Source organism: Geotrypetes seraphini, chromosome 8 (genome assembly GCF_902459505.1).
Source record: "Geotrypetes seraphini chromosome 8, aGeoSer1.1, whole genome shotgun sequence".
In the NCBI taxonomy this organism is placed as follows: domain Eukaryota; kingdom Metazoa; phylum Chordata; class Amphibia; order Gymnophiona; family Dermophiidae; genus Geotrypetes; species Geotrypetes seraphini.
Genome location: NC_047091.1, coordinates 157695381 through 157719374, shown reverse-complemented (window position 1 = coordinate 157719374; position 23994 = coordinate 157695381). Strand labels below are relative to the sequence as shown.

At 47.0% G+C, this 23994-nt stretch overlaps 1 protein-coding gene across 5 annotated transcripts in view; it reads right to left on the bottom strand.

Annotated features, from left to right (window-relative positions):
- CAMKK2 (calcium/calmodulin dependent protein kinase kinase 2) overlaps nt 1-23994 on the bottom strand; it is a 125181-nt gene that overhangs the window by 3558 nt on the left and 97629 nt on the right. For all 5 annotated transcript variants that reach the window (XM_033956771.1, XM_033956770.1, XM_033956769.1 and 2 more), the window contains 5 exons: nt 23527-23580; nt 22784-22857; nt 20399-20486; nt 10561-10689; nt 4474-4574 (listed from right to left, as the gene is read on the bottom strand). In XM_033956771.1, the coding sequence (XP_033812662.1) occupies nt 4474-4574; nt 10561-10689; nt 20399-20486; nt 22784-22857; nt 23527-23580 (446 nt within the window). The remainder of the gene's footprint in view (nt 1-4473; nt 4575-10560; nt 10690-20398; nt 20487-22783; nt 22858-23526; nt 23581-23994) is intronic.

The window sequence follows — 23994 nt, the reverse complement described above, 5'->3', positions numbered from 1 at the left end:
ACAGACCGTGCAAGTCTGCCCAGTACTGGCCTTAGTTCAATATTTAATACTAGTGTTAAAGCCCGTTACATTAACGGGTGCTAGAAAGCAGCCCCTTTCCCTCTCCAATTCCTCCCTGACTGTCTCTCCATGGCTCCCCTTCTGTCTTCCCCCCCAAGCAAAGCTGTCTGCCTTCCAGCACACTCCTCCCCCAAAGCAGCCCCCTTTCCCTCCCATCTGAGCCTCCCTTCCCGTGGTGTGGCCGGCTCCCTTAGTCCCTTGCCGCCCCCTTCCGCGGTCCTGACAAACGTCCTGACTCCAGCAGCGGCTGCAGCACTCTAAACACGCTGCTTCGCGGCCTTCTACTGGCCTGATTTGCTCTGCCGGGTCGGGCAGAGCAAATCAGGGCAGTAGCAGGCCGCGAAGCAGCATGTTTAGAGTTCTGCGGCCGCAGCTGGAGTCAGGACGTTTGTCGGGAGCGCGGGAAGAGAAGAGGAGCGGCGGCAAGGGATTAAGGGAGCCGAAGGATGGTCGGATGGGAGGATGAATGGGGGTTTGGGTGTGCCGGGAAGAGGGGCAAAGACGACGACGACCTCTACAATTGGGGCCTTGACTCACTTAGTTCTGACCGAAGTTAGTTTTAAGTTGTGGTGCGGCTCGTGAGAGTAGCCGCCGCCGTGGCTTAGAACTTAAAACTAACTTCGGTCAGAACATTACCTTGGGTTCCGCGATCGGGTTCTGTTTGGTCTTCCACTGCCTGAAGGAGCTGAAGAGCGGCCGACATCCGCCTCGGGATGGGGAGAGAGAGCTTTGCGCGCATGCGCACTCCTACCTGCGGTGCCCTACAGATGGAGAACACGCAGATGGAGTGCGCATGCGCGGCTAGCGTTTTATTATATTAGATTATTTTCTGATTCTAGATCCTTTGTGTTCATCCCACGCTTCTTTGAACTCAGTCACCGTTTTCCTCTCCACCACCTCTCTCAGGAACGCATTCCAGGCATCCACTACCCTCTCCGTAAAGTAGAATTTCCTAACATTGCTCTTGAATCTACCACTCCTCAACCTTAAATTATGTCCCCTGATTTTACCATTTTCCTTTCTCGGGAAAAGATTTTGTTCTAGGTTAATACCCTTCAAGTATTTGAACGTCTGAATCATATCTCCCCTGTCTCTCCTTTCCTCTAGTCTAGAGTATACATATTCAGGGCTTCCAGTCTCTCCTCATACGTCTTCTGGCGCAAGCCTCCTATCATTTTCGTCGCCCTCCTCAGGACCACTTCAAGTCTTCTTAGGTCCTTCGCCAGATACGGTCTCCAAAACTGAACACAATACTCCAAGTGGGGCCTCACCAACGACCTGTACAGGGGCACCAACACCTTCTTCCTTCTACTGGCTACGCCTCTCTTTATACAACCCAACATCCTTCTGGCAGCAGCCACCGCCTTGTCACACTGTTTTTTCGCCTTTAGATCTTCCGACACTATCACCCCAAGGTCCCTCTCCCCGTCCGTGCATATCAGCTTCTCTCCTCCCAGCATATACGGTTCCTTCCTATTATTAATCCCCAAATGCATTACTCTGCATTTCTTTGGAATTGAATTTTAGTTGCCAGGCATTAGACCATTCCTCTAACTTATGCAGATCCTTTTTCATATTTTCCACTCCCCCTTCGGTGTCTACTCTGTTACAAATCTTGGTATCATCCGCAAAAAGGCAAATTTTTCCTTCTAACCTTCAGCAATGTCACTCGCAAACATATTGAACAGGATCATCCCCATATTACTTTTAAGATTCTGACACTTGCATTTTAAGGGAACGCATACTATCTGGCAGCACTAGCTGTTCCCCATGTTCTTGCCCGGTTTCTTCCTGGGAACACTTCAGACATTTGGAATCTGGCCTAAGTGATATTTGTTTGGCCCATTTCGGGGAAACATAGAATCTCTTATAGCTTCCCCTCGAGATAAGGGAGGGTTAGATCTCTTAAATATTCGAATGTTCGCTATGGCATTTCATGTGCAACTTCTCAACGATTGGTATAGGAACGTATCATATTTTTTGGCCATTCCAATAGAAACGCATTTGGTGGCTCCTTTGCAATCTAGTGTCTTATTTATTGCACATGCCTGTATGACTTTCGCATTCCTCACTGCAAGCTTCTCCTATTTATTCTTCGGCACGAACACAGAAGAGAAATATTTGTTAAGCAATTCAGCCTTATCTTTATCAGCTTCTATATATTTCTCCCTTCACCTCTGAGTCTCACATTGCCACTTTTGCACTTCTTTCTATCACTAATACAACTAAAAAATGTCTTATCCCCCATTTTACCATATTGGCTATTTTTTCTTCCATTTACATCTTTGCTTTCCTGACTACTCGACCAGCCTCTCTTAATTTTTCCAGATATTTTTGCCTGTCATCCTCTTTTTGTGATCTTTTGTAAGTTTACAAAAGCTCACATATACTTCAATTTGTGACTCAAAATTTGGGCATATTGTTGGATAATGTTTGACATAGACATTCATGGTAAGACGGCACAAGAAATATATAGAAACTGACCAGCTCTTCAGACACTTGCTTTTATCATACATTTTTAAACTGTAATGCAATTAGTGGTTATTAGTAAAATAAAAAACCCCAAAATAACACTTTCGAAGCTGCAGCAAGTCCAAAACTTGGCAGCCAGGATTTTATTTACAGTGCTTAGATGGGAAAGGTGTCTCTACTTTCAAGAGACATCCGCTAGCTACCAATCAAATACCAAGGGCTAGATTCACAAAGCAAACCGATCATGTACCGATTGGCTTGCGACCCCTTTACGATCAAATTTCCCTCCGGCCTGATTCACTTACCTCTCCTGCAATCCGCTTCGAATCCGTGCATGAAAATGAGGAGAAATGTATGCAAAGTAGGCAGGGACGTGATTCACAACACAATCAATCTGATCCGACTGGGCTGGCCGAACAACTGAAGAAGTTCGACCAGTCGAAAATATCTTTCCGACTGGAAGCCCTGCTCTACTATCTCTCCTGCCTGCTATCTCCGAATGCCGCCCTGCCTGCCCCGCTTCTTCTCTCCTGCTGCTCGTCCCGCATGCCGCCCTGCTCCGATCTTCCCCACGAATGCCGCCCTTCTCTGCCCCGCTTCTTCTCTCCTGCTGCTCGCCCCGCATGCTGCCCTGCTCTGCCCCGATCTTCCCCATGAATGCCACCCTGCTCTGCCTCGATCTTCCCCGAATCTCTCCTGCCACATCGCCGTTCTCCTGCCCTTCTCCAAATCTCTCCGGCCCTTCCCCGCCCTGCGAGCCCATTGGTTTTAACCCACGGGTTTAAAGCGAGTTAAAACCACGGGCTCACAGGACTAAAAACTAAAAAGTTAAAAAAAAAAAAAAGGTTTGTGTCTTGGATGGGCATGTGCAGACCATCTACAGAATGTCTGCTCATGCGCGCGGATCACACAACAGCGATCCATGCCTGCAGATGGGGGCATTCCTCTGATCACCCCATCTGCATATTAAGTTGTACAGAATTTGTCAGATCTGTCTGGATCAGGCTCGATTGGGCAGGTTAGTGAATCTGGCCCCATGACTGATTTAAAATTCTTTATGCTAAATAAGGCATTTGGATACAGGTAGGGGACTATTTTGAATGCTCCAACAGTAAAAGACAGTCACTGGGTGCGAACTGCGGTAAAAATGTTTTCTGAGGGTGGGGAATCTATTATCAGCTTAGCTGTTCGCAGCACTGGGGTAGGCTCAAAAAAATTGATGAAGACCTGGCATTTTTCCTTTATAAATGAGTGACTTTAGGATAGAGGGACAGCAGCTAGGTTCTTGAAGTGATCTATATCTCCAGTTTCAAGTTTATTAAGAAATTTTTTATACCGCTCAATCAAACTTCTACGCGGAGTACAAATAAGTGCTTATGAGGATCCAAAGACACAGGCTTACATAGGTAAAACTTGAGATAGGTTACAACAGTGGTTCCCAACCCTGTCCTGGAAGACCACCAGGCCAATGGGGTTTTCAGGATCGCCCTAATGAATATGCATGGAGCAGATTTGCATGCCTCTCACTTCCATTATATGCAAATCTGAATATTTTGTTATTATTGTTTTTGTTCTTGTGAAACTGAATAAGAGGCATTTAAATACCTATGTGGCATAAATGCGCATGAGGCAAATCTCTTTCATTTGAAAGAAAGCTCCGGATTGAGAGGGCATAGGACAGTGTTAAGTAATTTAAGGAAATACTTTTTTTACAGAAAGGGTTGTACTTGCATGGAACAGTAGACAGTGTCTGAGTTCAAGAAAGCATGGGACAGGCAAATGGGATCTCTTAGGGAGAGGAGGAGATAGTGGATGCTGTGGACAGGCAGACTGGATGGGCCACTTGGCCTTTAGCTGCTTTCATATTTCTATGTAACAATTGCTCTTGTTTACTAATCTTTAAATTTAAAAAAAAAAATTATTTAAGGAGAAACCACTTACATGAGAAAGTTTCCTGCAGCACACAGAGGCCTTTCTTCTCGCCTGCTCCCATCAAAAGGGTTTCCAAAGGAGCGTTTCCGTAGCATTGTCTTCACTAGGATCTGGAAAAACAAGGACAGCGATACAATTAAGTGTTTCAGTGTCTAAAGGCACCATCTATTTCCAGTACGTAGCTATTGCTTTTCCTTAAACTGGTTCTAGTCCTGTTTTACACTACATAGGCTTAAGGATTTTGGAGGTCCTCATTACAGTATAAACCAAGAGCATCCATCGGAAATAAAGGGCCCCTTTTACAAAGCTGTGGTAGCAATTCCCGTGCAGCAAATATGATGCAGCCCATTCAGTTCCTATGGGCTTTGTTGTGCTGGGAATCAGTACCATAGCCTTATAAAAGGGCCCCCCAAAATATTTTAAGCACGTTCTATTGCAAAGCTGCAGATGAGACGATGAAGCTACTAAGTAATCAATTTAAAACAAACTGGATGTGGCTTTACCAGGTTTCAAACTCTACAGGAGAGATAGGTCACACAAAAAGGGTGGAGGAATAGCGCTATATATAAAAGATTCCATACCTTCAACCAGGATGGAAACAACTGCAAGGGCGGATGATTTGGAATCACTTTGGGTTAAGCTACCAGGAGGAACTAGAGCAGACATAAAATTGGGTCTGTACTATTGCCCACCTGGGCAAACGGAAGAAATCGACAAGGATCTGGAGGCTGAACTGAGGCAGGTATGCAAAAGCGGAAGGGTGGTGGTGATGGGGGACTTCAACTACCCTGGAATAGATTGGAGTATCGGGCACTCAAACTGCATGAGGGAGGCCGAATTCCTGGAGGTTACGAGGGACTGTTTCATGGAACAGATGGTCACGGAACCAACACGGGGTGATGCCACTCTTGACCTAATCCTCAACGGACTAGGGGGACCCGCTAGGGAGGTGGTGGTGCTAGCCCCACTAGGAAACAGCGATCAAAATACGATCCAGTACAGGATTGAAAGTGACTCATCAAAGGTGAAAAGAACTACGGCGACAGCACTCAACTTCAAAAAAGGGAACTATGATGCCATGAGGAAATTGGTGGGAAATAAACTCAAAAACAGCACAAAGAGGATAGAGTCCGTAGAAAAAGCCTGGACTCTACTGAAGAGCACAGTGCACGAAGCACAGAACCTGTACGTTCCCTGGTTCAGGAAAGGGTGCAAAAAAAATAGAACAAAAAACCCAGTGTGGATAACAAATGCAGTAACAAAGGCGATAAGTGACAAGAAAGCATCATTCAAAAAATGGAAAAAGGACAAAACTGAAGACAACCAAAAGGAGCATAAGATACACCAAAAGGAGTGTCACCGAGTGGTTAGGGAAGCAAAAAGAGAATATGAAGAGAGACTGGCGAGGGAAGCAACAAACTTCAAATCGTTCTTCAGGTACGTTAAGGGGAAGCAACCAGCAAGGGAGGAAGTGGGACCCTTGGATGATGGGGACAGAAAGGGAGCGGTAAAAGAGGAAAAACAGATAGCTGACAGGTTAAATGAGTTCTTCACGTCAGTTTTCACGAGAGAGGACACAACCAACATTCCGGAACCCGAGATCGTAAAAGGAGAGCAGGATGAAAATCTGGTCCAACTAGAGGTGAGCAAGGGGGATGTCCTCAGGCAGATAGACAGGCTAAGGAGCGACAAATCACCAGGTCCGGACGGCTTACACCCAAGGGTACTCAAGGAACTAAGAAAAGAAATAGCTGAGACACTTCGACAAATATGCAACCTATCCTTAAAAACTGGAGAGATTCCGGGGGACTGGAAAATAGCAAATGTCACGCCCATCTTCAAAAAAGGCTCAAGGGGAGACCCGGGAAACTACAGGCCGGTGAGCTTGACCTCGATCCCGGGAAAGATGATGGAAGCGCTGATTAAAGACAGCATCGGGGATTACATCGAAAAAAATGGGCAGCTAAAGTCGAGCCAGCATGGCTTCTGCAAAGGCAGGTCATGCCTCACGAACTTATTATACTTCTTTGAGGGGGTAACAAGCCAGGTGGATAAAGGGGAATCCATAGACATCATTTACCTTGACTTCCAAAAAGCCTTCGACAAGGTGCCACATGAAAGACTGCTAAGGAAGCTATGGAACCACGGGGTACAAGGGGAGGTTCATCGATGGATCAAAAACTGGCTGGCGGACAGGAAACAGAGAGTTGGAGTAAAGGGCCATTACTCAGACTGGCAATGGGTCACAAGCAGAGTTCCGCAGGGGTCGGTACTGGGACCGCTCCTGTTCAATATATTTATCAACGACCTGGAGGCAGGAACAAAGTGTGAGGTTATTAAATTTGCAGATGACACCAAGCTATATAGCAAGGTAAATAACGTGGAGGACTGCGAAGAACTCCAAAAGGATCTGACAACACTGGAAAAATGGGCCAAAAAATGGCAAATGAGCTTCAACATAGGGAAATGCAAGGTCATGCATATAGGGAAAAAGAACCCGATGTTCACTTACAAAATGGGGGGTTCACCGCTAGGGGTGAGCAACCTCGAAAGAGACCTGGGAGTGATGGTGGACACAACATTGAAGGCGACGGCACAGTGCGCCTCAGCCTCAAGGAAAGCAAACAAAATGTTGGGTATCATTAAAAAGGGTATCACGACCAGGACGAAGGAAGTCATCCTGCCACTGAATCGTGCAATGGTGCGACCGCACCTGGAGTACTGTGTTCAGTACTGGTCGCCGCACCTCAAGAAGGACATGGCAGTACTTGAGAAAGTCCAGAGAAGAGCAACTAAACTAATAAAGGGCATGAAGGACCTCTCATATACTGACAGACTAAAAAAGTTGGGGCTTTTCTCCCTGGAAAAGCGGAGACTTAAAGGAGACATGATAGAAACCTTCAAGATCATGAAGGGTATAGAAAAGATAGACAGGGACAGACTTTTCAAATTAAGGGGAACCACAAGTACAAGGGGGCACTCAGAGAAATTGAAAGGGGGAAGGTTTAGATCAAACACCAGGAAGTTCTTCTTCACACAGAGGGTGGTGGATACATGGAACGCGCTGCCGGAGGATGTAGTGAGCAAGAACACGCTACAGGGCTTCAAAGAAGCTTTGGATAGGTACTTGGAGGACAAAGGGATAGAAGGGTACAGAAAAGAATAGAGGTAGAGGTAAGTTATAAAATTAGTCAGGGAGCACTGTTCAGGCAATAGGCCTGATGGGCTGCCGCGGGTGCGGACCGCTGGGCAAGATGGACCTATGGTCTGCCTCAGCGGAGGCAACTCTTATGTTCTCATGGAGAAAATATTTTTTTACTCAACGCGTAACTGAATTCTGGAATTTGTTGCCAGACAGTGTAGTGAAAGCAGTTAGCTTAGCAGGGTTTAAAAAATGTTTGGATAATTTCCTTTAAAAAAGGCCATAAGCCATTATTAAGATGGACTTAGGAAAATTCACTGCTTTCTAGGAAAGCAGCATAAGTGCCAGGTACTTGTGATCTGAGCTGGTTACTGCTAAAAACAGAATACTGGGCTTGATGGACCTTGAAGTCTGCCCTACTATGGCAACTCTTATATTCTTAGTTTTACCCACCTACCTGTCCCATGCAGCAGCAGCAACCCTGGACTACACATAAAATAAATTTAATTTTTGGAGTTTTAGGCCAGACCTGAAAATGCAGTTCGATGGTACATGTTTATGGGCTCCTGCATCTGTTCATTTTCCATCTGGCACACTCTCAATTTATGCCCAATGTAACGGCACGTCACACATGCCATTTTCCAGTGTTAGGTAATAGAGACTCAGGGACCCTGTCAGACTATGGGCTTCACGGGCTCTCACTTTAAATTGGCACTGGTTTTCTATAGCATTCATGGATTACTTGAATGTGCAGTTTTGGAAACCACCATGCCACAGATTTTCCAAACACACTAGTTCAGTACACGTTTTCTGGGTGACTGTAAAGAATAAGGAAACTTGAGCATCACAAAATAAATAAATACGACAATGCGATTTTGTCGGCGGGGGTTGTGGACTGGAAGGATCTTTTATATATATATGTGGTGAGATTATCCCTGGGTTTCTGCTTTTGGGAAGCTTTCTAAAATTTTGAGGAGGAGAGTAAAGGTCTGGAGGGAGGTGGGCAGACTTGTTGGGCCGCTGGACCATTTCTGCCGCCATACTCTATGTTTCTATGTTTCTCTGTCATTATGATCCTGGTCAGGAACCTGGGGAATTGAGCTTTGTTAAGCTATGTTTCACGGCAGTACGACTGGTCCTCGCTGCTAATTGGAAGAGTCCCGAACAGCCTGACTGGCATTTTGGTGATTGGAAAGCTATGTCATCGGCGCTCTATGTACAGACTCGCGGCGCTTAAACGTAGTCCTCTTCCTATATTTGACTGGGGCGGTTTACATCTTGGGCTTTGGGCTGACTGCAATATTCTGTTTTCATCTCTGTGTACAGGTTGGTCCTCTGTGCCCATGAGGTCTGACATTACTTTGGGGCTACCAAACAGATTTTTACACACGGTTTTCTTTGGTGGTTTGGGGGTGGGGGGTTTCTTGTATCTTTTTCATGCTGGGCGTGTACATTGCGTCTGTATGCAGACTGTATAGCTGAGTATTTTTTACTCTGTTGTATAGGAGATTGTCCTATTGATGTTTCTTTTTCTTTGTGGTTTATTTTGTTAATAAAAATAAAAGTTTTTCAAGTTAAAAAAAAAAATATGACAATGATATTCTAACACAGATCGTGGGCATTAAGGACACCAGGCTGCTTCTGACCGCAATTCCCCAGCCAAGATTCAATCTTTAGTTCCACAATCCTCCCCTACACACACTTCGAAGTGTGACGGTGGCAAACCAAGAACAGGGACCAGACTGAAACCTCACAGGTCTTACTGGGACTATGGACTTTTTGGGAATGCTGCACTTTTCATTCCCCCCTTACTCTAACACAGGGGTGGGCAACCATGGTCCTCGGGGGCCAAAGCTCAGTTGGGTTTTCAAGATTTCCACAATGAATATGCTCGAGATCTGTTTGCATATATAATGGAAGCAGTAGATGCAAATCAATTTCGTGCCTATTCATTGTGAAAATCTTGACAACCTGATTGGCAAGGAGGGTTACTCCAGGACCGACTTGTGGAACTGTAAGCTGGAGCCATGCCCCTCCCATGCACCACCCACATTTTATTTATCTATATTTACCGCCCATGTGTATACCAGATTTTCTATTAATCGACCCCTTACATGTTTTGCATGCTGTTAACTGTCCGCAGACAGTTTGCTCGGAGTGGAGCGTTTGTACCTGCCACGTTAAAACTAACAACTATTGAAATGACCGCGCCCTGAAGCAGTTAACAGCGTATGAAACATGCATGTCAAGGCGGCGGCGCTATGTAGTCTTCTAGACATATGCTAAGTTAAAAATAAAAGTAAGAATATAGTTAAAAATTATTTCACGTGAGATGTGCTTGAGCCGATGAGGAAGCAGAGCGGCATTAAACCTCCATAACATTTCGTCGCTTCCGATGGCTCACTGATCTAGAACCAGAGAAGCTGGTATGAATGGATCGCCATACTACTCACTTTGAAGACCGATATAAATTTAGATGTCTGGTTCTGTTTGAGACTATTTATATAGACCAGATTATCTTAGTGATTTCAACCAGTTTAAGGACTTGATCAGATATAACCAGTGGCATGGTGAGGGAAGAGGCCACCCAGCCACTTCTAATCTTCACCAGCAGCATCTCCCACCCACTGCTTCTGCAGGCTTCAATTCTCCTGGGACCAGGAAGTGACATCAGGAGAGCTGAGGCTGGCATGAGCAGCAGTTCGAGATGCTGCTGGCAAAGATGTGAAGAGGTGGGTGGGTGGAGAGGTGCCAGTGCCCCTGCCAAGACAGAGCCTGGGGGCGGTCTGCCCTCCCTTCTCGCTATGCCACTGGTCATAACATTGCCTTTCAGATGAATATAAAAAGTTCAAAGTTTTCTGATTCTTTTTTTGCTCTGGCCTCAGGCCTGTGTATTTTAAATCAACCTTCTGTGAAATGTCCCTAAGATAACCACGAGAAAGCTGAGCACTCACCACCGTGGCCAGGCTGGGGATGTGTTTGACAGAGTTCTCCACCTCCTCCTCCGTTACTTCGATCAGGGTGCAGTTCTCATCCTCGCTTGGCAGAGGCTCGGCTCCATGTTTGGTCACCCAGGGATGTTGCTTCAGCGAATAATAAACAACAAAAGAAATGACCCAAGTTTCCACAGAGAAAATGGCAAACCAAATGAAAAACAAAAAGTGTGGAAACCAACAATATTCAAAAAGCTTCTTTTTATTTCTTCAGAAAAAAAAGATAAAAACACTATCCACATTTGTGTTTCATGGATCCAATACGGGCCGTGTTTCAGTGAAACACCTTCCTCAGGGTCCAATAAGAGAAGATGTAATAAAATAGTGTTGTTAACCAAATGCAGAGAAGGGTGGGCCCTGCAGCATGAAGCCTACCCTTCTCCGCATTTGGCTAGCAACGCCATTTTATTACATCTTCTCTTATTGGACCCCTGAGGAAGGTGTTTCACCGAAACAAGGCCCGTATTGGGTCTGTGGATAGTGTTTTTACCTTTTTTATGAAGAAATAAAAAGAAGCTTTTTGAACATTGTTGATTTCCACACTTTTTGGTTTTCGTTTGCTTCAGTGAATAATAACACAGGAGATCGGGAAGGTCTTCCTGCCTAGAGATATTTAACCACCACAGTGACATGTATCTAGCTCAGGAAAAATTGTTCTTGAGCAAGTGTTACGTTGTGGGGGAAGAAAATCTATTTTGAATCATTGGTTGTCTGAGCTGCCTCTTTCCATGTGGTATTGGAGAAACAAGCTTCATGCCCTGATGAGATGGGAGGGGAGAGCTGCTTCTGGCTCCCAGAGAAGGCGTAAGGCTTTCCTTCAAGTAAGGACTCCCTATCTGAATATTATGGCTCTGAGAGGTCGCAGTCAGGTCTTGAATAACTTGTAATTAGGCATCTTGGGTTTAGTCTAAGGGTTGCTATACTTTCTTTTTGTAAGGTGAAAGGGAGGGTGGAGGGTTGGGAAGGGACAGTGGGGGGGACTGAGGAGAGGTGTTGTAATGTAGGGGTTGACAGCTTGGAACCATTATGGGCACAGTCCTTTATTGAAAAATTATTGTTCTTGTACGGATGTTTGTACTTCTAATTGGTTTCAATAAAAAGAATATTAAATAAATAGCCCCCACAGTGACAGCAAGCACCAGGGCTGTGCTTTCTCTCAGGCAAGCTTGGGACTGTGAACTGTGGTACAGCTGTGACTTTTAAGCAAGCGGAAAGCAGCCCATTGGAGGCCCGTGATCTGGCTATGTGCTATAGAACTGACCATATATGTGTCCTTTTCACTCTGTAGACTTGCCACATTTTCCTCTTTTGAACATTATCCTAAGAAAAGTTCCTGCACAAATTTAAACCCTTTTGAGACTTCTGAATTAGAACTGACATTAGGGCCTGGCACTTAGCACAATTGCCCTGGGCCCCATGCTACGCCACAGGAAGCCCCAAGCATGCCCCAGCTAAAGGAAGTATAGCCTACAAGTGAGTCTTAGAATCCCTCCCTCCTGCCGACTAATTTCTGCCCTGGGTCCTTGAATGTCTAACACCAGCCCTGTTCTCCCGCCCAATTTCTGCCCTGGGTCCTTGAATGTCTAACACCAGCCCTGTTCTCCCGCCCAATTTCTGCCCTGGGTCCTTGAATGTCTAACACCAGCCCTGTTCTCCCGCCCAATTTCTGCCCTGGGTCTTTGAATGTCTAACACCAGCCCTTTTCTCCCACCCAATTTCTGCCCTGGGTCCTTGAATGTCTAACACCAGCCCTGTTCTCCCGCCCAATTTCTGCCCTGGGTCCTTGAATGTCTAACACCAGCCCTGTTCTCCCGCCCAATTTCTGCCCTGGGTCCTTGAATGTCTAACACCAGCCCTGTTCTCCCGCCCAATTTCTGCCCTGGGTCTTTGAATGTCTAACACCAGCCCTTTTCTCCCACCCAATTTCTGCCCTGGGTCCTTGAATGTCTAACACCAGCCCTGTTCTCCCGCCCAATTTCTGCCCTGGGTCCTTGAATGTCTAACACCAGCCCTGTTCTCCCGCCCAATTTCTGCCCTGGGTCCTTGAATGTCTAACACCAGCCCTGTTCTCCCGCCCAATTTCTGCCCTGGGTCCTTGAATGTCTAACACCAGCCCTGTTCTCCCGCCCAATTTCTGCACTGGGTCCTTGAATGTCTAACACCAGCCCTGTTCTCCCGCCCAATTTCTGCCCTGGGTCCTTGAATGTCTAACACCAGCCCTGTTCTCCCACCCAATTTCTGCCCTGGGTCCTTCAATGTCTAACACCAGCCCTGTTCTCCCGCCCAATTTCTGCCCTGGGTCCTTGAATGTCTAACACCAGCCCTGTTCTCCCGCCCAATTTCTGCCCTGGGTCCTTGAATGTCTAACACCAGCCCTGTTCTCCCGCCCAATTTCTGCCCTGGGTCCTTGAATGTCTAACACCAACCCTGTTCTCCCGCCCAATTTCTGCCCTGGGTCCTTGAATGTCTAACACCAGCCCTGTTCTCCCGCCCAATTTCTGCCCTGGGTCCTTGAATGTCTAACACCAGCCCTGTTCTCCCACCCAATTTCTGCCCTGGGTCTTTGAATGTCTAACACCAGCCCTGTTCTCCCGCCCAATTTCTGCCCTGGGTCCTTGAATGTCTAACACCAGCCCTGTTCTCCCGCCCAATTTCTGCCCTGGGTCCTTGAATGTCTAACACCAGCCCTGTTCTCCCGCCCAATTTCTGCCCTGGGTCCTTGAATGTCTAACACCAGCCCTGTTCTCCCGCCCAATTTCTGCCCTGGGTCCTTGAATGTCTAACACCAGCCCTGTTCTCCCACCCAATTTCTGCCCTGGGTCCTTCAATGTCTAACACCAGCCCTGTTCTCCCGCCCAATTTCTGCCCTGGGTCCTTGAATGTCTAACACCAGCCCTGTTCTCCCGCCCAATTTCTGCCCTGGGTCCTTGAATGTCTAACACCAGCCCTGTTCTCCCGCCCAATTTCTGCCCTGGGTCCTTGAATGTCTAACACCAACCCTGTTCTCCCGCCCAATTTCTGCCCTGGGTCCTTGAATATCTAACACCAGCCCTGTTCTCCCGCCCAATTTCTGCCCTGGGTCCTTGAATGTCTAACACCAGCCCTGTTCTCCCACCCAATTTCTGCCCTGGGTCTTTGAATGTCTAACACCAGCCCTGTTCTCCCGCCCAATTTCTGCCCTGGGTCCTTGAATGTCTAACACCAGCCCTGTTCTCCCGCCCAATTTCTGCCCTGGGTCCTTGAATGTCTAACACCAACCCTGTTCTCCCGCCCAATTTCTGCCCTGGGTCCTTGAATATCTAACACCAGCCCTGTTCTCCCGCCCAATTTCTGCCCTGGGTCCTTGAATGTCTAACACCAGCCCTGTTCTCCCACCCAATTTCTGCCCTGGGTCTTTGAATGTCTAACACCAGCCCTGTTCTCCCGCCCAATTTCTGCCCTGGGTCCTTGAATGTCTAACACCAGCCCTGTTCTCTCGCCCAATTTCTGCCCTGGGTCCTTGAATGTCTAACACCAGCCCTGTTCTCCCGCCCAATTTCTGCCCTGGGTCCTTGAATGTCTAACACCAGCCCTGTTCTCCCGCCCAATTTCTGCCCTGGGTCCTTGAATGTCTAACACCAGCCCTGTTCTCCCGCCCAATTTCTGCCCTGGGTCCTTGAATGTCTAACACCAGCCCTGTTCTCCCGCCCAATTTCTGCCCTGGGTCTTTGAATGTCTAACACCATCCCTGTTCTCCCGTCCAATTTCTGCCCTGGGTCCTTGAATGTCTAACACCAGCCCTGTTCTCCCGCCCAATTTCTGCCCTGGGTCCTTGAATGTCTAACACCAGTCCTGTTCTCCCACCCAATTTCTGCCCTGGGTCCTTGAATGTCTAACACCAGCCCTGTTCTCCCGCCCAATTTCTGCCCTGGGTCCTTGAATGTCTAACACCAGCCCTGTTCTCCCGCCCAATTTCTGCCCTGGGTCCTTGAATGTCTAACACCAACCCTGTTCTCCCGCCCAATTTCTGCCCTGGGTCCTTGAATGACTAACACCAGCCCTGTTCTCCCGCCCAATTTCTGCCCTGGGTCCTTGAATGTCTAACACCAGCCCTGTTCTCCCGCCCAATTTCTGCCCTGGGTCCTTGAATGTCTAACACCAGCCCTGTTCTCCCGCCCAATTTCTGCCCTGGGTCCTTGAATGTCTAACACCATCCCTGTTCTCCCGTCCAATTTCTGCCCTGGGTCCTTGAATGTCTAACACCAGCCCTGTTCTCCCGCCCAATTTCTGCCCTGGGTCCTTGAATGTCTAACACCAGTCCTGTTCTCCCACCCAATTTCTGCCCTGGGTCCTTGAATGTCTAACACCAGCCCTGTTCTCCCGCCCAATTTCTGCCCTGGGTCCTTGAATGTCTAACACCAGCCCTGTTCTCTCGCCCAATTTCTGCCCTGGGTCCTTGAATGTCTAACACCAGCCCTGTTCTCCGCCCAATTTCTGCCCTGGGTCCTTGAATGTCTAACACCAGCCCTGTTCTCCCGCCCAATTTCTGCCCGGGGTCCTTGAATGTCTAACACCAGCCCTGTTCTCCCGCCCAATTTCTGCCCTGGGTCCTTGAATGTCTAACACCAGCCCTGTTCTCCCGCCCAATTTCTGCCCTGGGTCCTTGAATGTCTAACACCATCCCTGTTCTCCCGTCCAATTTCTGCCCTGGGTCCTTGAATGTCTAACACCAGCCCTGTTCTCCCGCCCAATTTCTGCCCTGGGTCCTTGAATGTCTAACACCAGTCCTGTTCTCCCACCCAATTTCTGCCCTGGGTCCTTGAATGTCTAACACCAGCCCTGTTCTCCCGCCCAATTTCTGCCCTGGGTCCTTGAATGTCTAACACCAACCCTGTTCTCCCGCCCAATTTCTGCCCTGGGTCCTTGAATATCTAACACCAGCCCTGTTCTCCCGCCCAATTTCTGCCCTGGGTCCTTGAATGTCTAACACCAGCCCTGTTCTCCCACCCAATTTCTGCCCTGGGTCTTTGAATGTCTAACACCAGCCCTGTTCTCCCGCCCAATTTCTGCCCTGGGTCCTTGAATGTCTAACACCAGCCCTGTTCTCCCGCCCAATTTCTGCCCTGGGTCCTTGAATGTCTAACACCAGCCCTGTTCTCCCGCCCAATTTCTGCCCTGGGTCCTTGAATATCTAACACCAGCCCTGTTCTCCCGCCCAATTTCTGCCCTGGGTCCTTGAATGTCTAACACCAGCCCTGTTCTCCCACCCAATTTCTGCCCTGGGTCCTTGAATGTCTAACACCAGCCCTGTTCTCTCGCCCAATTTCTGCCCTGGGTCCTTGAATGTCTAACACCAGCCCTGTTCTCCCGCCCAATTTCTGCCCTGGGTCCTTGAATGTCTAACACCAGCCCTGTTCTCCCGCCCAATTTCTGCCCTGGGTCCTTGAATGTCTAACACCAGCCCTGTTCTCCCGCCCAATTTCTGCCCTGGGTCCTTGAATGTCTAACACCAGCCCTGTTCTCCCGCCCAATTTCTGCCCTGGGTCTTTGAATGTCTAACACCATCCCTGTTCTCCCGTCCAATTTCTGCCCTGGGTCCTTGAATGTCTAACACCAGCCCTGTTCTCCCGCCCAATTTCTGCCCTGGGTCCTTGAATGTCTAACACCAGTCCTGTTCTCCCACCCAATTTCTGCCCTGGGTCCTTGAATGTCTAACACCAGCCCTGTTCTCCCGCCCAATTTCTGCCCTGGGTCCTTGAATGTCTAACACCAGCCCTGTTCTCCCGCCCAATTTCTGCCCTGGGTCCTTGAATGTCTAACACCAACCCTGTTCTCCCGCCCAATTTCTGCCCTGGGTCCTTGAATGACTAACACCAGCCCTGTTCTCCCGCCCAATTTCTGCCCTGGGTCCTTGAATGTCTAACACCAGCCCTGTTCTCCCGCCCAATTTCTGCCCTGGGTCCTTGAATGTCTAACACCAGCCCTGTTCTCCCGCCCAATTTCTGCCCTGGGTCTTTGAATGTCTAACACCATCCCTGTTCTCCCGTCCAATTTCTGCCCTGGGTCCTTGAATGTCTAACACCAGCCCTGTTCTCCCGCCCAATTTCTGCCCTGGGTCCTTGAATGTCTAACACCAGTCCTGTTCTCCCACCCAATTTCTGCCCTGGGTCCTTGAATGTCTAACACCAGCCCTGTTCTCCCGCCCAATTTCTGCCCTGGGTCCTTGAATGTCTAACACCAGCCCTGTTCTCTCGCCCAATTTCTGCCCTGGGTCCTTGAATGTCTAACACCAGCCCTGTTCTCCGCCCAATTTCTGCCCTGGGTCCTTGAATGTCTAACACCAGCCCTGTTCTCCCGCCCAATTTCTGCCCGGGGTCCTTGAATGTCTAACACCAGCCCTGTTCTCCCGCCCAATTTCTGCCCTGGGTCCTTGAATGTCTAACACCAGCCCTGTTCTCCCGCCCAATTTCTGCCCTGGGTCTTTGAATGTCTAACACCATCCCTGTTCTCCCGCCCAATTTCTGCCCTGGGTCCTTGAATGTCTAACACCAGCCCTGTTCTCCCGCCCAATTTCTGCCCTGGGTCCTTGAATGTCTAACACCAGTCCTGTTCTCCCACCCAATTTCTGCCCTGGGTCCTTGAATGTCTAACACCAGCCCTGTTCTCCCGCCCAATTTCTGCCCTGGGTCCTTGAATGTCTAACACCAGCCCTGTTCTCCCGCCCAATTTCTGCCCTGGGTCCTTGAATGTCTAACACCAACCCTGTTCTCCCGCCCAATTTCTGCCCTGGGTCCTTGAATGACTAACACCAGCCCTGTTCTCCCGCCCAATTTCTGCCCTGGGTCCTTGAATGTCTAACACCAGCCCTGTTCTCCCGCCCAATTTCTGCCCTGGGTCCTTGAATGTCTAACACCAGCCCTGTTCTCCCGCCCAATTTCTGCCCTGGGTCCTTGAATGTCTAACACCAGCCCTGTTCTCCCGCCCAATTTCTGCCCTGGGTCTTTGAATGTCTAACACCATCCCTGTTCTCCCGTCCAATTTCTGCCCTGGGTCCTTGAATGTCTAACACCAGCCCTGTTCTCCCGCCCAATTTCTGCCTTGGGTCTTTGAATGTCTAACACCAGCCCTGTTCTCCCACCCAATTTCTGCCTTGGGTCTTTGAATGTCTAACACCAGCCCTGTTCTGAATTAAAGTACCTGTACACTTTGGAAAACTCACAAGTATGTACACTGTTCCAAATCCTGCCTCCAGGACTGCCTCCCCATACAGCAGCTAAAATTATGTGCATATTTGTATTGCAGGCCTCATTTCACCTGCCAGATGGTAGGTGAGTTTATACGTGTTCACGTTAGCAAATAATAGTTTCAAGTTTCTTTATTTTTGATATACCATCTATCAAACATTTGTCTAAACGGTGTACAATAATATGAGATTAAAAAGAAATTAAAAGGGGCGAATTAAAAGAAATGTCTCATCAAATGTTAAAAATACTGGACAAGTTTGCACTGACGTACATGGGACGAGAGGGAAGTAGGGGAGGGAAAGCTTTTAAATACATAGAAGTAAAATAATAAAAAAGGGAGGTAAATGTTTTATCTAAATTGCCCTCCCTCTGGTTTTACAAACTAACTGGAATTCAAGCATTCCCCAATTTACAGACGCCCGACTTAAGTACGACTCGTACTTAACCACAACCAAAGAAATTGACCCTATTCACTCCACAAAAAGCACACACAAGAAAGCAGAAAATTGTGGAGAATCGATGTCCAAGCTGATGGCTTTATTGAAACAAACAAATAATCCACCTAAAATACATCTAGGACCGGAACCTCTAGAAACAGATGTATTTATGTGGATTATTTGTTTCAATAAAGCCATCAGCTTGGACATCGATTCTCCACGATTTTTTGCTTTCTTCGACTCATACTTAACAACACAATTGCGGCTTCATTTGATTTCACTGACCAGTATTTCCAGTGGACTAGGCTCGTACACTTGGTTGTGCATGCTATACCTTATTTAGAGATATTGGTAGGGACAGTTGTCCCTTTTGTCAGCTGGGAGCAGAGGTAAGCAGCAAGAATCTGAAAATCTACAAGTTCCAAGTTCCATACAAATCAGACTTAAGAACGGCTTTAAAAATGTAACTCGTTCTTAGTCTGGAGACTGCCTGTTCTGCCAGGTGACGGGACTAAATCGCGCGAGACAACGGCGCGCCGACAACTGAGCGCAAGGTTGGCGGCGCGCCGAAGAAAAGCACTATTTTAAAGGGCTCCGACGGGGGATGTGGGGGGGAAACCCCCCCCACACTTTACTTAACAGACATCGCGCTGGCGTTGTGGGGGGTTTGGGGGGTTGTAACCCCCCACATTATACTTAAAACTGAACTTTTTCCCTAAAAAACAGGCAAAAAGTTTGGTTTCAAGTATAATGAGGGGGGTTACAACCCCCCAAACCCCCCACAACGCCGGCGCGATGTCTGTTAAGTAAAATAGGGGGGGTTCCCCACCAACACCCCCCGTCGGAACCCTTTAAAATAGTGCTTTTCTTCGGCGCGCCGTCAACCTTGCGCTCAGTTGTCGGCGCGCCGTTGTCTCGCGCGATTTTGTCTATGAACCGTTCTGCCATCATTGATTCACTTACTACCTCCCTTCCTAATTTCAAAAAACGTTCCATAGGAGCCAACTTTTCATAATGTTTTTTTTTGAGGGGGGGAGGGGTGCTTAATCCATCACAAATTACTCTCCCTTGGAAGGAATTTGCTCTCTCCACAGAGTGGCATCGAAGAACCATTCTCATCCCCCTCCACCCCCCCCCCATACTCTGTGCCAGGTTCCAGGAGTGCAGAGTAGCAATAGCCACCCTATATCACGTCACTTTAACCTGCCACGTTGTATGTTGCATTTTATTCTTCAGAGCTGCTGGGAACGGCCACACTGGCAGAAGGGCTGCAAAGTACAGAAAGTGGTAGCTGATGGGCACAGGCTGTGCGGCTGGCAGTTAGATTACAAATAAATCTTCAGTCATATATCCTGGATGTTTAACTTTGCGTTTTGTCAAAGCTTTTAGGGCCTCATTTGTTCAACTACAATATATAAGAGATCTTCTGATGGACACCGCCACTGCATTGATAGTTCAGGATCATTATAGTCTAACGATATCCTATAACTGCTGTGTCCGAGTGTGACTACTGGGAAGCCCCTTTTATCTTGGGCCTGTTAAGGGGTTAGGTTTATGACATGGTCAGACAGGGAGTGGCCAGCAGTCCTGTTCTGACTACGGCTTCTCCTGTGTTAGTCTAAGCCAGTTTCCTCCATCACCTATCCTAGTCACATGCTTTTCACGTCCTTCAGTTGGTGGTCTCTACCCTTCCTGAGATTGTTTTAAATCAGACTTATCCAAGTTCAGGATTCCCTAATGAATATGCATGAGAAAAATTTGCATACTACGGGGCATGCAGGCATGCAAATATATCTCATGCATATTCAATAAAGTCCTGAAAATCTGGCTGGTTTGTAATCCTTGAGGACTAAACTCGGATAGGCCAGATTTAAAGGTTAAACCCTGCTTCATCCTGAGAAGAGTCTTATTGATTTTAAAGCATTTTAGCCTTGCTGAAATTTCAACTGAAAAAGCGGGTTCAAATCATGGCCACACTCTGTGTTTGACCCTAAAAGAGAGATGTACTTCCCAGGCCCCATCAAATATCAACTCTGAAGTCTCACAACATGCATTGCTACGGAATGAAATAAAACTATCATAACTACAGCTGGCTACAATCTGGTTTTATTTCCTAAAGAAGCAGCGTGCCTCACTCACCTTGATCTCTGGTACTGAAATCCGGGACTCTGGGTTCTTATCCAGCATGTGTGTAATCAGATCTTTCAAATCATCTCCAATGTCTGGCCTTAAAAAAGGAAATGTCTCAATCACCATTTGCAAAGCTCTTTTAAACAGGTCTTACATCTTTCTGGATTCTTCTGCCGAATAATAATAACAGTTTATATACCGCAGGACCATGAAGTTCTATGCGGTTTGTCTGATTAGAGAATACACGGGGACTAATTTTCCCCCGTCCCCATGGGAACTAATTTTCCCGTCCCATCCCCGTGAGCTCTTTTCCTGCCCCTGCCCCATTCCTGCAAGCTCCGCCCTCATCTGCACAAGCCTCAAACCCTTTAAAATCATAAGTGTTCAAGAGCTTATGGGAATGGGGCAAGGACAGGGACAAAACTCAAGGGGATGGGATGGGAAAACCGAGTTCCTACGGGGACAAATTTGTCCCTGTGTCATTCGTTATGTCTGATCTCAGCAGACCATGACAGTAACCATTTTCTTCAACTTTCCACCTCCTAATTGTTTTCCATTGCACCAAACATTATGTAGATTAATGCCAGGGTTTTCCTGGCCTAATTTACCAGTGCCTACAGACACCTAAGTCATTCCATGCCCAAACTCCACTCCTAACCACGCCCACTTTTCACATAGATGCGGTTAGGCACTGCATCAATTTCCACACGGAACTTAAAATAATTGGATTTTTTAATTAGCTTTTAATAGTATTTTCAATTATCATGCCATTTAAACCAAATTAAAAAATCTGAGTTCCATATGGAACTCCTTGGGTTCTCATCTTATCCCCTACTACGGGGGTTAAATCTGTGGGGTTTGTGACAGGAAGGTAAGATGAGAATTCATGGGTGAGGTCCACAGCGGTTGAAACGGATCTGTGGAGTGAGCAGGATCCGTGAGGTCCACAGGAGTTAAAACAAGGATCCTTGCGGACCCCAAACCACGGCCGCTTTCTTTTCAAGGCCATGCGCTTTAGATCCACGGGATCCTCATTTATCCTCTCCCAGATTTTATCAATGCTGATTTTTCAGCACCATACAGTGGTGCCTCACACAACGAACTTAATTCGTTCCAGGAGCAAGTTTGTTATGCGAAAAGTTCGTTATGTGAAACGCGTTTTCCCATAACAATACATGTTAAAAAAAATTATTCGTTCTGCAGCATAAAATATGCTAAGATGACATAAAAAAAGATAAATTTGTCAAAATGGTGAAAATGGTGGTCTTGCTGAGGCCAAACTCTTTGACGAGGTCACACTGTTTTATCCCACATTCACTCCTTCTAATTATTTCCCGTTTCATTTCAACAGAAATCACCTTCCTGCTTTTTTTAGAAGCCATGATATATAAAAAATATTGAGTTTATCTTAAAAGGACGACTGTATACAGTGAGAGAGGGCAGAGTCTCAGCGGCAAAAACTGGGACTTAACTTTTCTTTTTTTTTTTTTTTCTAGCATCGGGGAAGCGGCGAGAGTAGCTCCGCCCCCCCCAACGCATCAGCAGTAGGCGCCGCCACTGCACAGGGAGCCAGGCGAAGGGCTGTGAGAGAGGGCAGTGCCTGCGCGGAAGAATGCAATACATCGGCAGCTCGGGCGACTTCGTTGTGTGAAACGAAGTTCGTTGTATGAATCAAGACATGAAGTTCGTTGTGTGCAGCATTCGCTGTGCGAGGCGTTCGTTATGCGAGGCACCACTGTATATAAAATTTTGGCCTCAATGGATAACCTTTTAGCCAATCCTCATCTCGCCCTACCACAAACCCATCCCCTACTTATACGGATACTATCAGCTCATTCGGTCATATACCATGATACCATCCAAATAAATTTTCAAAAGACAGATTGTGATGTTCACTGGCCACTGTTGAATGGATAACTTCTTTTGCATATTAGCTCAAAGAAATTCTATTACCAAAGCCAGTGTAAGGGATAGTGGACGTCCTAAGTGAACCTTCACCCTCCCCTCAATTAACTGTCAGGATCTCTAGCCTAGAGACCCCCTTCAAAATTTTGGCAATCAAACCCAGCAATTATGATAATCACAAACATCTTTTGAAAAGCTTGGTTAAATTATATGCTGATGGTTCTTTTATGTTATGCAGCCGTCAGGACCTACTGTTTTGCCTACACATTCGCCTCCCTCAAGAAGCTGCAGCCCTAGGCAAATGCCTAGTCTTGCCTAATGGTTGGGCCAGACCTGTCTTTTACTGGAAAACCATGCCAAACCAGCTACAGCTTACTTGTAGTGTATCACAGCTGCACTCTGTGAAATAACAAGTTTGGAAAAGAACTGCATTCAAACAATAAAAATATACCACCGAGTCAAAAAAAGTGTGAAAAGAAATGTACTTACTGGTCTGGGAATTCCAGAGCTTGACTCTTAATTTTACTATGTAAACTTAAAATCCTCTCATCCATAAAAGGGCACTGAAAAATGGGAAAGCAAATTGTTTTGAAGTGAGTTTCCCAATTGTTATCACATGTGAAAGACAAATTAACGTTAACTGTTCAGATATTTTTGCAGCACTAGGTCTGAAAGGGAAAGATTCACAGATCAGGCTCCATGGCCCAAAATTTCTCACTTGGACTGGGAGCCGATGGGTCCTTGCAAACCAGACGTAGTCCCTGGGGACACCAAAGTCAGTACAGACTAATCCGTGAGCTACACGAGGGCTGCTGCTTAAAAGTGGAATTTTCAAAACAATGACTGAGTGACATTTTCAATTCCTACGGAATGCTTAGTGAAAAACATTCTGTCTTAAGGAAACAAATTGCTACTGCTTATTCCAATAGCCAGGACCGTTGCAGAGCAAAATTGAATCCTAGATGACCCCTCCAATGGCAAGGCCGGCATGTAGGGGAAGCTCTCCAATGACTCAGTCAGCCATCCTCCAAAAACACTGGCCGCTCAAGAGCAACTGCACATAGAAATTGACTTCTGCTTCTAGAGGCACAGTGGCTTCATAATGCCATCTTGCCCAGCCCCTTCCAATGGCTTTATCTAGTAGATTTATGCATACTTTTAATCATCCAATGGCTGTTTATATAGCTACAGCATGCAGAATATACATCGCAATAACAGAAATAGTTCATTACCTGTCCAAACACAAAACAGTAGAGAGTAATACCGATCGCCCACGCATCCAAAGCCTACAGCCAAAAATAAAAAGAAAGCCTGGTGTCTGTCAAGTTTCTTCTTTTCTTTCACTCGCATTGTATATTACCCATGCGCTAACTCTGCCTCCTTCCCATTTTCAGCTCTCCATCCCCGGCAATTCCTGGTGTCACTGGATGGCTCAAGTGCCTCTGTTAGCCCCGAGGGCTGAAAATATGTCTCTTTCAGCCCACCCCTCACTGCTTCCCTACAAATACAGTAAACCCTCAATTTAATGGACTGCTCAGGGGGGGAAGGGGGTGTCCGTTAAATGCAATTGTCTGAAAAATCCGAGTGTCTGATATCATTTGTTTTTTGACACCATATTCTTCACAAACTTGTGCCACAGATACGTTATATAGACGAAACCACAAGAGACAATCGCGCACGGACAAACCCGTCCAGACAAT